The 14,381-nt window shown below is 37.1% G+C and overlaps 1 protein-coding gene across 1 annotated transcript; it reads left to right on the forward strand.

Annotated features, from left to right (window-relative positions):
* Nucleotides 1-1,506: 1,506 nt before the first annotated feature.
* LOC128026367 (complement factor D-like) lies at nt 1,507-3,173 on the forward strand. Its single transcript, XM_052613441.1, has 5 exons — nt 1,507-1,641; nt 1,798-1,942; nt 2,335-2,479; nt 2,630-2,890; nt 3,000-3,173. Exons 1-5 carry the CDS (start codon nt 1,590-1,592, stop codon nt 3,147-3,149), a joined length of 753 nt encoding a protein of 250 aa, XP_052469401.1. The 5' UTR covers nt 1,507-1,589; the 3' UTR covers nt 3,150-3,173.
* The last annotated feature ends 11,208 nt before the right edge of the window (nt 3,174-14,381 follow it).

Below are 14,381 nucleotides of genomic sequence, written 5' to 3' on the forward strand. Positions count from 1 at the left end.
TGATCGCTCAAGGACTTAATTCAAGATTATCTAGCCATTGCCTATTAATTTGATTTACCTGACTGTGTACTGATCACTCTGTCATTTTATGGACTATGCTTTGTTGTGTGTGGTCTCGCCATTCACTGTGGACGTCGCGGAGGAGGAACACAACACCACATCTGTAACAGATGGTGGACTCACCGCTCTCACAAAATGGCAGCCACAACAATGCCCCATCATGTCTCAATTGCTCTTTATGAGTCAAGTCAAGTTACTTCTGCTCATTCGGAATTAAGTACAGAGTCAAGTCTCATCTGATCATCTAGTGTCAAGTCATGTCACAGCTGATTGTCCAGTGTCAATGTATTCCTGAGCTGATTTCCCTGTTTGAAGCGCTTCCCTTGATAGGGATCGCTTTATGGAGGGTTTGGTCTGCATACACCACAGAACCTCCCGAGGTGGAGCCACTCGCTTGCATGGTGGTGCCAAGCATCACATTCTCAGCCTGTGGTGTTGTGGTTGAAGAGACCATTACTGAACTCTCCCCATATCCTTATGGTCCTACTGTAAACCTCCAGAGGTAGCGGCAACCACTGCAGAACCTCCAGAGGTGTCACCTGTATCCATTAAAGAACTCTCTGCCTGTCCTGTCACAGCTATGGAAGCCGTCTGTAGACTCTCTGCCTGTACTGTCACAGCTATCAAGTACTTTATTGCGTTCGTCACTCTCTAAGTGTTAGCTACATTACGAAGCCACTCCAAGTTTCCCGATTCTGGATTATTGTCTGTCTGCCTGGATTACCCATTTGCCTCACCCTCTCGATTATGTTCGCTGTTTATTGACCCACATCTCAGACTTCTCTTGTGTCTTGCCTGTGCTATATCCGTTTGCTGGTGTTCGACCCTGCCTGTCCTGACCATGTCTTCAAATAAAGCCTTGTATATGGATCCGCACGTTTCCTCTACTCACTCCATTAGAGAACCTTTCAAATGCACAAAAGTTTCTTTGTAGTGAAAAATTATTCTCCAGATTATTAAAATGTTCTTTAAATTCAGACTAAAAAACTGTTCACTAAAAGGTTTCTTCTATATGGCACATGCGAAAATTCAAGCTGAAAGCTTAAGAGTCAGTGTCCATGAAAATTCCAGGAGTTTTACATATATTATTCTGATAGTACCACCATGTACAGCTCACACACTGATCCAAAAAAAAAAAAATAAACCTATATAGAAGAGGGTGGAAGGATATGGGAGCTGCTCCAGGTCCACTCCAGATTGATAAGGACAGTGCATTTGTGGGTGATCAAAGTAAATGGTAAAGTCATTATTTAAGATTTCCTTATATTTACAGTTATATCATAGAATATAAAACTTATAATATAACAAAAGACATGATAACAATATAAAAGATGAAACAGTATAAAAGACAAAAAATATAAAAGATGGAGAGGTAGATTTGAGGCATATTCCTGTTTTCTATCTTGTGGTGTGGGGCGAGAGAACAACTCCCACAAACACCCTCTGACTCTCTTTCCCGTTTGGGCATTATATAAAGCTCAGCCCAGTGTTGTTCAGACTCAGAAATATACAAAAATCGATCATTCATCATGAATAGACTGATATTTGCCTCTTTTCTGCTTTATGCAGCATCTCAACCTGGTGAGTAATATTCATTATCAGTACTTAAGTCTATTTATGCATCACATTATGCATTTCTGTTGAGCATTCTACATTTTAACACTGAACATGTTATATTTGATCTGATTCATGAGGTTTTTCTCACATTATAATTCTACATTATTGTGTTATGTGCAGGTGAATGCATCACAGGAGGAAAAGAAGCTGTAGCACACTCTTATCCGTTCATGGCTTCACTTCAGTGGAATGGAAAACATGAGTGCGGTGGCTTTCTGATCTCCAGGCAGTGGGTGATGAGTGCGGCACACTGCTTTCAGGACGGGTATGTAACACATCAACACTAGTGAGCTGTCCGACAGCATTGCAATGCAAAGTTGAAGTGATTTCACCAGCAAATATTTCACAATTTCAAGTTCCTACACTCTCAGAAAAAAATGTACAAAATCTGTTACTGGTTCCTTTTCAAAATATTTCCAAATGTACCATTAATGTGCTAAAATCTTCCTTTAAAGTACTAAGATGCAATTCTTACAGGTAAATGAGGTACAAAAATGTAACTTTTAAAATGGTATTGCCCTAGTAATTGCTTTTGTACATTTCCTTGGTAGTGGTGTGATTTGTATTAAGAGTTTGTTTCAGAACTATTATATACTATATTATATACTATTTTTTATGCATTTATTATATAATGGATAAATGTTCTGTGTGTTGCAGGAGAACATCTGATGTCAAGGTTGTGTTGGGTGCTCACTCACTTTCAAATGCTGAGGGCACTAAACAAACCTTTAAAGCTACTGCAGTCTACAACCATCCTGATTTCCAGATAAGCAACTATGACAATGATATTGCCCTGCTCAAGGTATATGCTGTGATCCAATCATGTAGTCTGTATATGTGTGTTTTCTGTCTATATATATATATATATATATATATATATATATATATATATATATATATATATATATATATAGTTTTCATCAGAAGATATCTATGCTGTTGCTTTTGACAGCTGGATAAGCCAATCACTGAGAGCAATGCAGTGAAACCAGTGAAATTCCAGCGTGAAGGTGGGTCTGACCCAGAAGAGGATGCTGATGTGAAAACAGTTGGGTGGGGTTCCTTGAACAACCTGGGAGGACGACCAGACAAACTGCAAGAGCTTACTATCAAAGTCTTGGAACGGTGGCGCTGTGGCCGTGGGGACTACTATGGAACAAAGTTCACAAATAACATGTTCTGTGCTGCAGAAAAACTAAAGGACACCTGTGATGTAAGTTCACTGCAATAGTTCATAACGCAGTTCAAGATGAAAATGACTACTGTAAAGACAAAGTCTTATACATGACCTCTCTCATTTCTCCTGTCTTTTGGTCTAATAGGGTGACTCCGGAGGTCCTCTCTTATACAAGGACCTTGTTGTTGGAATAACCTCTAATGGAGGGAAGAAATGTGGTTCCTCCAAAAAGCCTGGTCTCTACACAATCATCTCCCACTACACCAAGTGGATTGACAGTAAAATCACCCAGTAAAAAAAAAGAACAAAAAAAAAAAAAGCCATTTTAATCCTAGGAAGAATTTAATCAAAATGTAAGCCATTTAATCCTAGGAAGCTTTTTTCAAGATAAGAATCCTTTGCATGAAATTTATATTTTTTAGGCACTGTATATGTACTGCTCTTTTCTACATCAATAAAAACTTTTCTACATCTACCTTAATCTACTCTCTGTTGTTTTGTTTGTTCAAAAATGTAATTTTACTAAAATGTGTCATCAAAAGCACTATTCAGTGTGAGGAGACCCAATGTCATGTGATAGTCCACTGAAGGAGAGCATTGTGAGAACCCAAGTGCAGTTTTATTATATTGTAGGAGATACAAGCATCTCACACTACTGATTAATATACAGAATTCACTCATCACCGACACAAATGGTTAATAGTTATGTTCCCCTTTAAGAGAGTTGTTGTTGATGTGCTGTTCTGGTACAGATTAAATAAATGTGACTACTGAGTTTTCAGTTACAGTCCTGCCTCTCTGTATCTTTGCTAGAACTAAAGATATAGTATCCCAAAAGTGAGCAGATAAATAATAAACACACACATGGCTTAGCTTGACTATTCAAAACAAAAACATGGACACAACTCACCCACGATAGTAAGAGGCAACAAAGCTAAACAAAAGAAAATGAAACATGAGGGCTATATACACAGAACAAAGCCCAAAATAATCATAGCATCAAAGGAAATGCATATGATAGAAATAGACATCCCAAAGATGTTCATTCTTCCAGGCCAAATGTACTATACTGTACATGTTATGCACATACATTTTATAACATGTGATATTTTATTTTATTTACATAGCACCATAAAACAAATGAAGTAGACCAAAATGCTTTACACATAAACCAGTATTACAAACAACACCCAGACAACACAACATTAGCAATTACACACAAATGTACAAGATTATAGGCAGTATTGGAACCATTATTATTTTAAAAGCTTCATCATCACCTTGTTGTTCTGGGCATGACAATTCATTTTTGATTTTTCTGGTCTCAAAATTCTAATGGATTTATAGTAGCTCAGCGAGTTTGAAGGATCAGGAGCCAAATTATTAAATTATTAAGATTCTGAAATCAATTCCACAACATACAGGCAACTAATGTAATGAAGACAGAATCAGAACCTCTGTCACAGTATGCGGCTAATTAAAAATACTATTATATTATATTATATTATATTATATTATATTATATTATATTATATTATATTATATTATATTATATTATATTATAATATATTATATTATATTAATTATATTATATTATTAAAGGTGCAGTGGGAGATCTTGGAAAATGCTAACTTTAGCCTGATAGCACTGAAAGCGATCATCCCACCCTCCCTTCAATTGCCGGTGAAAGCCAAACTCCAACGGATATTCCCTGCTTAGGAAGTAGAGAGCAATGAACACTGTGTAGGGATCATATAGATTCATGCACTATAGCTCACTTCTAATGAGTTGGATATCTGAATCGAGTGTGTTAACTAAGCGAGACATTTCCTGGTATGCCTTCCACTGAATATATAAATACATTTAGACCACGTAACTTAATGAATGCTATCCAGATGTGAAGAGATTTTCAAACAGTATAATAAAAAATGTTTCTGAAGAAAATCACCTTTAAGAAATAATTTTAGGAGGAAGTGAGAATTTTTTTGCAATAAGACACACTAGCACAAGCTAGCAATGTTGCAATGATAAACTGCTCACTGTGTTACGTAAGATTTTTGCATGCTTCATTAAATATGACTTATGAAACACAATGTTGTTCCTATTATTTACATATGATATGCCAGTACAATCTAACCTCTGAATCTAACGGAATATGACCACTCAACACGCAACGGTGTTGAAATATTTTTTATTTCTAACTTAGATAGCCTATTTCAGGTCTTTTGAGGAGAGCATTTTCAGTTTTAGGTCTTGCATAATCCCCATACTGTGTATGGCTGCAAGCATTCGGATGCCAGATAATAATTCCTCGACCTAGCTATAATTACCAATATTCTGCAAATTTCCATTGATTTTGTTTGCAATGTCTGTTCAGATGCCTGCAAACAATTTCCAGCATGCCGGTAAGGCTGTTGGTCACATACTGTATATTCTTTAGGTTCTATAGATTTCTATTGTGGTTGCAATGGATGAAAAGGAAAACATTATCTTCCAAATGCCCACCCAACATGTTCTAAGATTTCTTGATAAATTCTTGATAACTGTTTTTTGTTGACATGCAGAAAGACAAAGGAATGTTACTGCCACATCTCCAAATTTCTTTAACAGGAACTTTAGCTTTCTACACTCATTTTCTTTGTATTAATTTCATAGTGTTAATGCTTCAGAAGAATGTTACTCTCTCATGTATTTCTTTTGGAAAAAGGATCCTTCTTTGCAGTATGATTGCATACAGTATATTATCCTACTCCTGGCTCTGGTTACTGTCTTCTCGTCTTCCAATAAGAGTTGAGAGAAAGTTTGTCAACTCTTCTGGAAATAGGAGAATTTTGTTTATCTGAATTCAACATAGAAATTAAACAGTACGTGAACAATGATGGTTCAGATTTGTTTTGGCTAAAGTTGTTCTTGTTTAGAAAGTCTTTACAAAGAGTACTTAAGTATGTGTCCACTTTCTGAACAAAAATGTCCAAAAAACCCTTAAGATTTGTAAAATGTATTTTACAAATATGCATTTGAAATGCATTGTTTTACACTGCAACATATATATTTACAGTATTTTTTATAGCACATTTGTATAAATACACATACCTGTTTATATACCAAACTAACGCTGGACAACAGATGACTGGAAAAAGCTAACAACTGGAAACTGAGCCTGCCCTACATTTCACACAACTTACTGAAGATTGGAAAAAGGTTGTTCATTTGATGACTTTTGTTTGTTTGTTTTATATTTGACATCACACTTTTGCAAAGAATAGGATTTGTGACACAGCTGCTGCCATGCACAGCACAGTGCACAGCTGCTGCCATGGTTGGCATTTAATTTTGCATGCGTTAGCTAGTCATGATGCTCAGCTCTTAACAGTCTAAATCAGATATCAAACAGTGAAGAAGAACAGACTTCATAAAAGGAAGAAATTTTACTCTACTGTTAAAAGCACCGTCCTCCGAATGAGATGTTAAACAGAGTTCCCGACTATCTGTGGTCATTAAAAATCCCAAATTTGCCCATTGGCCTCTGGCCATCATGGCCTTCTCACAGTCCCCATATCTGCTGACTGGCTTCATCACTCGATCTCCTCTCCACCAGTAAGCAGGTGTGTGGAGTTCTGGCGCACTATGGCTGCCGTCACAAAACAGAATTTCTTTGAATTGGCACTGAGTCAGCTTTATCCAGCACAAAAAGGTTTTCTTTGAATTGATAATTCCTGAGTCATCCCTTTTCCTCAGGTTAAGAGTTTGAGTGCCCTCATTTTAAATCACATTTTAATAAAAGTGATCCAGTCCACTTATTTTCATCTACGTAATATTAACTGCCTTCGCCCTTCTCTTACCTTTCATGCTACTGCTATTATTGTTTACAGTCTTTGTCATCTCCCACATTGATTATTGTAATTCTCTTCCACACAAATCCCGGTAGCACTTTACCGTATTTTACAGTCCTGTTCCCCATGTACATACTATGTACTTATTATAGTAATTACAATAACTATGTAATAACTAGGTACTAACCCTGAACCTACCCCTGAACCCAACCCTTCCCCATGTAGTTACCTTTTATTACCAGAACTTTCTTAGATAAATACACTGTAAGTACACTATAAGTACATGTAAGTACATGTACTGTAAAATAAAGTGCAACCCAAATCCCTCTATGAGCTCCAATTGCTTCAAAACTCAGCAGCATTATCGCCAGAATCCCCCCACCGCCCCACTCACCCCATCACCCGTTTTACAGCAGTTTCACTGGCTTCCGGTTAAGTTCACATTTACTTTAAGATTCTCTTGTTCACTTTCAAAGTCATCTATAATCTTCCCCCTTCATATCTTTCCGACCTCCTACATATCCATACACCGATTCACTCACTTCTTCCAGTCACCTTCGGTTCCTTCTGCTAGCCTCTCCACCATCTCTGGAATTCATTACCACCAGACATCGGAAATATTGACTCTCTCTCTCACTTTACATATCGAGCGCAGCGTTAGTTCAATCAGGCCACGGAGGCAAAGCTGACCGTATCAGCTGGTCACAGCCTGTCAAATAACTCCAATCACTACCATTCTCCTATTAGACACAGGACATATATACAGTAAGTCGCACTACTGCGTGGCAAATATGCTTAAATGGCTCGCAACCCTTCCTCCCCATTACAAGCATGAGCATATTACCATGCGCCTTCTGGTTGTCATTTCTTTGTTTCATATCACTAAGGCTTTCAAGTCCCGGTTGGCATGGACCTCACTGCTGAGAGACACTCATCATAACCAAGCTACAGGATAGATGCCCCACTGCCACATCTACATGGTTACCACTGTTTGCTTTTAAAGACATTTATTAAGTGTCTTAATAGTCATGTATTCCAAGCTGATGGTTCAGGAGTTAATGTTTAAGCTCTTGTATGTTCAATTAATTTGGGAGCAAGAACCCCCATAAGAAGCCATACCGCCAAAGATAAATTGTGTTCTATAAACTCAAGTAACTTGCCAAAGTGGTCCTGTCTGAACTAGACTTAAGTCTCACTTGTTTAAGCTTGCATAATCACACCTAAAGTTTAATTTTCTAGTCATACTTTACTCTGTTTTGTCTTTGTATATGGTATTTCTTGTTTGTTTTCTATGGTCTTGTTTATAAATGTATTGTGCAGTGTCCTTGAGTGTTAAGAAATTATTATTATTATTATTATTATTATTATTATTATTATTATTATTAGCTGCTGTCTGTGGAACCTGCATGGACACAAACAGTTCCACAGAACAACCCCATAAACAAACGTTTAAAAGAAATCATAACCAAGAGAAGGGTTTGAAAAGAAAGGATACAAGTACACTCACCTCACTAATGACAGATATCAGGCCCTCCTTTAATATAAGTGGATATAGCATTTCTTTCATTTAAAGTCATTTAAAATTTGTCAAATTTAATATGGCATACTATGCTTACCACAGTGATTCTTAGCTCTACTGCTCACGTAAATCAGTGATTTATTACTTTTGTGTGCCAAATAACAATATAACAGTTAATAATAATTAGGAAAGGTACCCACATATTTTAAAACATGTAGAGTAGTACTGGTCATAGTACTTTACATGGTTCAATTCTTTACATGTATTTGCACTACTCATATTTTGCATAGACATTAAGATATCACACTGTAAACTATCTAGCGTTGTTACTGTACATAGCACAGTGAACCATTTCTCTAAAAATATTATTGCACTACTGATTACTTTGCATAGAATACATTGTTTAGCAATAATATTGCACACTCATCCAGCTGTATTTATTACCACTGCTCTTATGTTGCTGCTGTTCATAATGTATATATAATCCCTACATTGCATTCCTATTTATATACTCTGCTTAAAGGGTTAGTTCACCCTAAAATAAAAATTGTCATTAATAACTCACCCTCATGTCAACCAAGCCCGTGAGACCAATAAAGTTGAATCTATTCTAAAATCTAATCTAGTAACTTGCTCATGGTGTATGTGGTCTTGCTGGCACCTTAGACTTTATGTTCTCTTGTAATCTTATCAGTTTTACCTAAAGGTCTTTGCACACTGAGACCAAAATTTTCGCATTTGTTTTTCAATTTTTTTCTATTCACCATCCTTCCCTATCAAAATGCATACTATGGATGCGAAAACACAGAAAATCGAACCTGATCCAAGAAATTTTTATGATGAATGAAAGTTTCGGAGGCAGTGTGTAAACATGATTGACGCAACCTGAGGTCGTATTTATTTTTCAACATTCAAAAATTCACTCAGTGGGCAAAGACCTTAATCTTTCATTTTTGGGAATTTTTAAGCTTTGTAGTTTAAGTGAGGTTGATTAAAGTTTCCCCACCAATTTCAGTCTCTGTTAAAACAGCACAAGTCATACAGTTATAGTTATAAAGGTAGAGTTATAAAGGCAGTAAATTACATACAAACAATATTATTTTAATTCTGCATACTACCTTGATAGGGACAACAGGGTCTCTTTTGAGAATTGAGAATAATGCCCTGCTGTCCTCCAGGTTTAGTTCTTCATGAATGAAGTAGTGGCACATTATCAAGCAATCAATGTAGCTCACAGCACCTTCTGTTGTTGAAAACAATAAATACTGGTAACCAGCAGCCTAATATATATATATATATATATATATATATATATATAAATATTGAAAGAAAACATCTGAGAAAAAGGTCTTGAAGTGTAGAAACCATGTTATATGCAGAATAATTAATTCTGGACCAGTAAACTGACTTAATGTTGTGGCCAATTTAACATCTTGTGTGCTTAATTTTTCAAAAATTCTGTGGCCCGTCATCATTTATTAATTGTCAGGGACCAAGCAGTTAAGCAAAGAGGAGGTGCAAGAGAAGTTCAAAAATAGAGTTGTTCCAATTCCGATACTAGTATCGGAAATATCTCCGATACCATAACAAATTCTGGCATTGGCATCGGCGAGTACATGAAACCATACACCAATCCGATACCATTTTCAATTACAAGACCTAGTTATGACCGCTAGCTTTGCCTAACGCCCGTTTCACACATACTCAGTCTGCGGTACGTATGGGTTGCGTAATTTTTTACGCACCCATGTTAACGGATTCCAGCGTTCACACTGCACGCGGTTGCGGTCCGTCAATGCGTTCCAGGAGCTGTGCAGCGATCGTTTACGTACAGAGTCTATTTTTGCTGTGCTGCATGCGTTGAATTAAAGTGACAGCGCATTTTATTCGCGGTAAAGATGAACATGGATTGACATGGAAATGCAGTCATTTCACAATAAATGTATACTATTTAAAGCCTACTGTGTTTCACACGCAACATATGGCTTTTGGCTCGATTTAAAACAAGAAAAAGAGCAACTTCAGAGAAACAAGGCAATATTACATATGCACTTTTATAGAGGCAGAAAAACAAAGTGATTGAAGACCCATTGGATTGCATGTAATAAAGATTTAAATGCAAAAGGCACGAGAGTTGACTGTTTCTGTCAGTGGGGAGTTTTAATTTTAAATGTTTGTGATATCCTGACAAGAAAAGTAGGCTAATGTTGTGTTTAAAGGGGGGGTGAAATGCTATTCCATGCATACTGAGTTTTTTACACTGTTAAAGAGTTGGATTCCCATGCTAAACATGGACAAAGTTTCAAAAATTAAGTTGTACATTTGAAGGAGTATTTTTGTTCCCAAAATACTCCTTCCGGTTTGTCACAAGTTTCGGAAAGTTTTTTTCGAGTATGGCTCTGTGTGACGTTAGATGGAGCGGAATTTCCTTATATGGGTCCTGACGCACTTCTGCCGGAAGAGCGCGCGCTCCCGTATAGCAGAGCAATGAGAGCACAGAAATTCATGTTGTAGTGTTGTAGGCTAGATCATATTTCCCCTAAATTCAAAGCACTTTTCAAAACTGCCTGTTCATGGATGTTTTCGAATTAAAGGGAGGCAAAAAGGATTAGCTTGCAGTGACCTCTTTCTATAAAGAAAATGTATGAGGCCAATTGACTCAAAAAAAAATTATGTTTATTATTTTATTAGTTCAGAAGTAGTTGTTAACTCCACAAATTTAATATAAATAACTGGATACTAATTAAATAGTTAATGTAGATTAGAGTTACCATAGACAAAAGATGTTTTGACAAAATAATCATAGACAAAAACCGTTGCATTCAGTTTTTGACAAGGTTTTGAGCTGGAAAACCAATTGCAAGTGGTGCAAGTTGTTTGCAGAAATAAAATAAAATGGTGTGCAATAGTGATCTGTAAAAGAACAGAAAAGACAAAAATCTCTGTTAAAAACAGCAATTAAAATTCACAATCATACAGTGTGACTGTACTTTATACATATGTACACAGGTAACCAATCTGTTATTAAAAATATAAAAACAAAGAATATAAACAACATAATATAGAAATTAAATATACAGTGGTTTATTCTTTTCAGCTACAGTTGATGTTATAGTAGCATTCAAGAAATAAATGTAAAATATAAAAAACAAAATACACTTTAATGTAGGCCTATAAAATATAAAATTATCATTAAAGCTAATGAATTACGCCCCATTAACTGGACTCCCCTGCACTCTCAGATCACCATAAATGTGTAAGAGATTTTAATGCTAAAATATGCTATTTTTTATGCTGCACTTTCTTCCTATAGTGAATATCAAGCTACAATATATCGGTTTGTCAGCTCAAATGTTTCAGTGGTAGAACTTTTGCCTGGCGTGTCAGAGGTCCGGGTTTGGGTTTTAAACCACACTCTTATGTTTTTTTTTATGTATTTATCAAAACTGATTATGTTTATCAGTTGTTGTATATCAGACAGGGATACGTTTGTGTATATTTATGTTTAGTAATTTCACCGGAACGAATAGACCGTCTGGTCTCCACAACGGATTGAAGCGCATGTCCGAGTGCAGACCTTATACAGTGCAGACTGTACACAGCATCCGGGCCGCTGATCGCAGCGACAACAAACACTTTGATCACTTGATGAAAAAATAATAATAAATAAAACATTTCAACTCTAGATCGCCTCTTATTAAATTAAACTTACTGTACTAATGTACAATTGATGCTCAGCTAAATAACTGGAGATGTTTTATTTATTTGTATTGATACATTCGTGCCGCAAGATGTTTCTATTATGAAGACTGGAAGACTCTAATAGACTGGACTCTGAGGTTTTGCTAACTTTATAACATAGAAGACAACCACGAAGTACTTTTGCCAGATTTTGACATATTGGTAAAATGAAAATAAATTTCAGTGAATGCAGCACTGCGTCGGTTAACCAACTCGAACAGTACACTGACTGAACTGCTATGAAGAGAGAACTGAAGATGAACACCGAGCCGAGACAGATAATGACCAATAGACTGACTCAAGAGTCAAGAACCGGTTGCATCGGTTTTCGGAACACCAGTAGTTCTTTTGGACAGTTCGATTCAATAAACCGGTTGAAGAAAACGATTCACCGGTTCTTTTGCCCTCGACGTAATGCCCTTCGGTTTACCTGCACTCATAACACTAGCACAGAATCAGTTCAGAATCAATCACCAAAAGAATCAGTTCGGTTCAGGCGCTCTGTGCGTCAGTCTGCTTCACGCTGAATCACACATGCGCAGTATCATCAGCTCCTCGATTCTTCTTATCTGTCTCGGCTCAGTGTTCATCTTCAGTTCTCTCTTCACAGCAGTTCAGTCAGTGTACTGTTTGAGTGCATGTGGGAGTGTCAGCCACATTAAAAAAGTTAACATCAGTATACTAATTTTTCTCTTCCTGATTCCGATACCTGGGATCAGATACCGGTATCTGATCCCAGGTATCGGAATCGGGAAGAGAAAAAGGGTATCGGAACATCTCTATTCAAAAATAAGGATTTTATTTCCTAATAATCATGACAAAATGACAAAGGTTTGGGCCCAAAAACGAGTCAAATAGACAAACAATAACTAAAGCTCTAAACAAAAAATACAACTGACCTCTTACAAAAGAAACAACGGGACTTATATATTGGCTGATCAGACCAACACACAGGGGAAGACTAACAACAACACTACTACATAAGCTACAAGTAACAGCAAAAATCTACATACAACTTATTCCAAAAGGAATAAACATTTAATGAACCTTAATTCAACAAAAAGTACTCATAATATAAGTCCAAACCCCAGAATATCTAAGCAGAGAATGAGCTATCCCCCTAGGACATAAACAATGGTAGTGTCCAAATAGGCCACCTCACTATAAAACCGCTCCTGCTCCAAACGCCACCCCTTTAAGCCAGCCAACTTGGGTGTGGAATCTAACACTGGTAAGCTCAGAACCAAATTATACAAACAGAATGACAATCCAAAAGTAACTAATGGTGCACGCTCCCAAAAATATACTTCTGTATGGTCAACTAAATAAAGTACAATGTATGTGAAATGACCTTCGTGTCCTGGGAGTTATTTGTAACTAAAATATTAGCAACAAATGTGTATGAAAAATGTAAATAAACTAATCCTAAAGAAAAACAGCATAAACTATAGGTGCATGAGGTTACCGCTCTTAAACTGGTTGTGAGGCCATGGCTGTGGCCTTTACATTCCTTATGTAACACAATTACCACAAAAATTGGGTGTTATTTTCACTGCTTTTCAAAAAAGGCCATAGTTTTTTTTAACCTAATATTTGTGTTGCTCTGCTGCTTGTGCTTGAATGTTCGTAAAGTTTTTTTTCCGCGCAACCACTGATCTTGCGCAAAACAGGTTCAGAGCTTTGTGTTGCATTATGCAACTTGCGTCTTAAAGGGACACTCCACCTCAGAATTTAATTTGTCATTAGTCATTTATCCCAATGTCGTTCCAAACCCGTAAAAGCTTTGTTCGTCTTCGGAACACAATTTAGATACTTTGGATGAAAACCAGGAGGCTTGTGACTGTCCCATTCGCTGCCAAGTAAAATTATCAAAAAAGTATCAGTGGTTCAATCTGAGTTTTATGAAATTACAAGAATACTTTTTGTACAGTGAGAAAACAAAAATAAATGTCAAAGTCAAAAATAATGACTTTGTTCAACAATTTGTCTCCTCTGTGTCGCTCCACATCACCGTAGCGCCATTTTGGAGAATATGAGCTGAACGCAGTAAGCTGCTCGGTGTCAGCCACTCCACAAGGATGCAATATTTTCATTCAAATCAAAGTGTAAATACACGTAGAAAACATATCCTTGTGGTGCAGAGGCTGGTGCAGGACAGGCCTCCAGGGCAGATCAGGGAGCTCTGGGAGCCATGGCAGAGCAGGCAGTTCTGATTGTCATTGCGGATAAGGGGATTTAAGAGGCCATGGCAGATCCACTGTGACCTTAGCCGGCTCAGCCACCACGGCCACAGGCATATGCCCCCCAATTTTCTTGGGGAAAATTAGGAATTCTGGGAGGAACGGGTGTGCACTTGAGGGCGCTCTGGAGGTGCAGGGCTGGCAAACTCAGGGAATCAGGAGACGTATGAGAGCTGGAAAGAACTAGTGGAGAT

Source organism: Carassius gibelio, chromosome A13 (genome assembly GCF_023724105.1).
Source record: "Carassius gibelio isolate Cgi1373 ecotype wild population from Czech Republic chromosome A13, carGib1.2-hapl.c, whole genome shotgun sequence".
In the NCBI taxonomy this organism is placed as follows: domain Eukaryota; kingdom Metazoa; phylum Chordata; class Actinopteri; order Cypriniformes; family Cyprinidae; genus Carassius; species Carassius gibelio.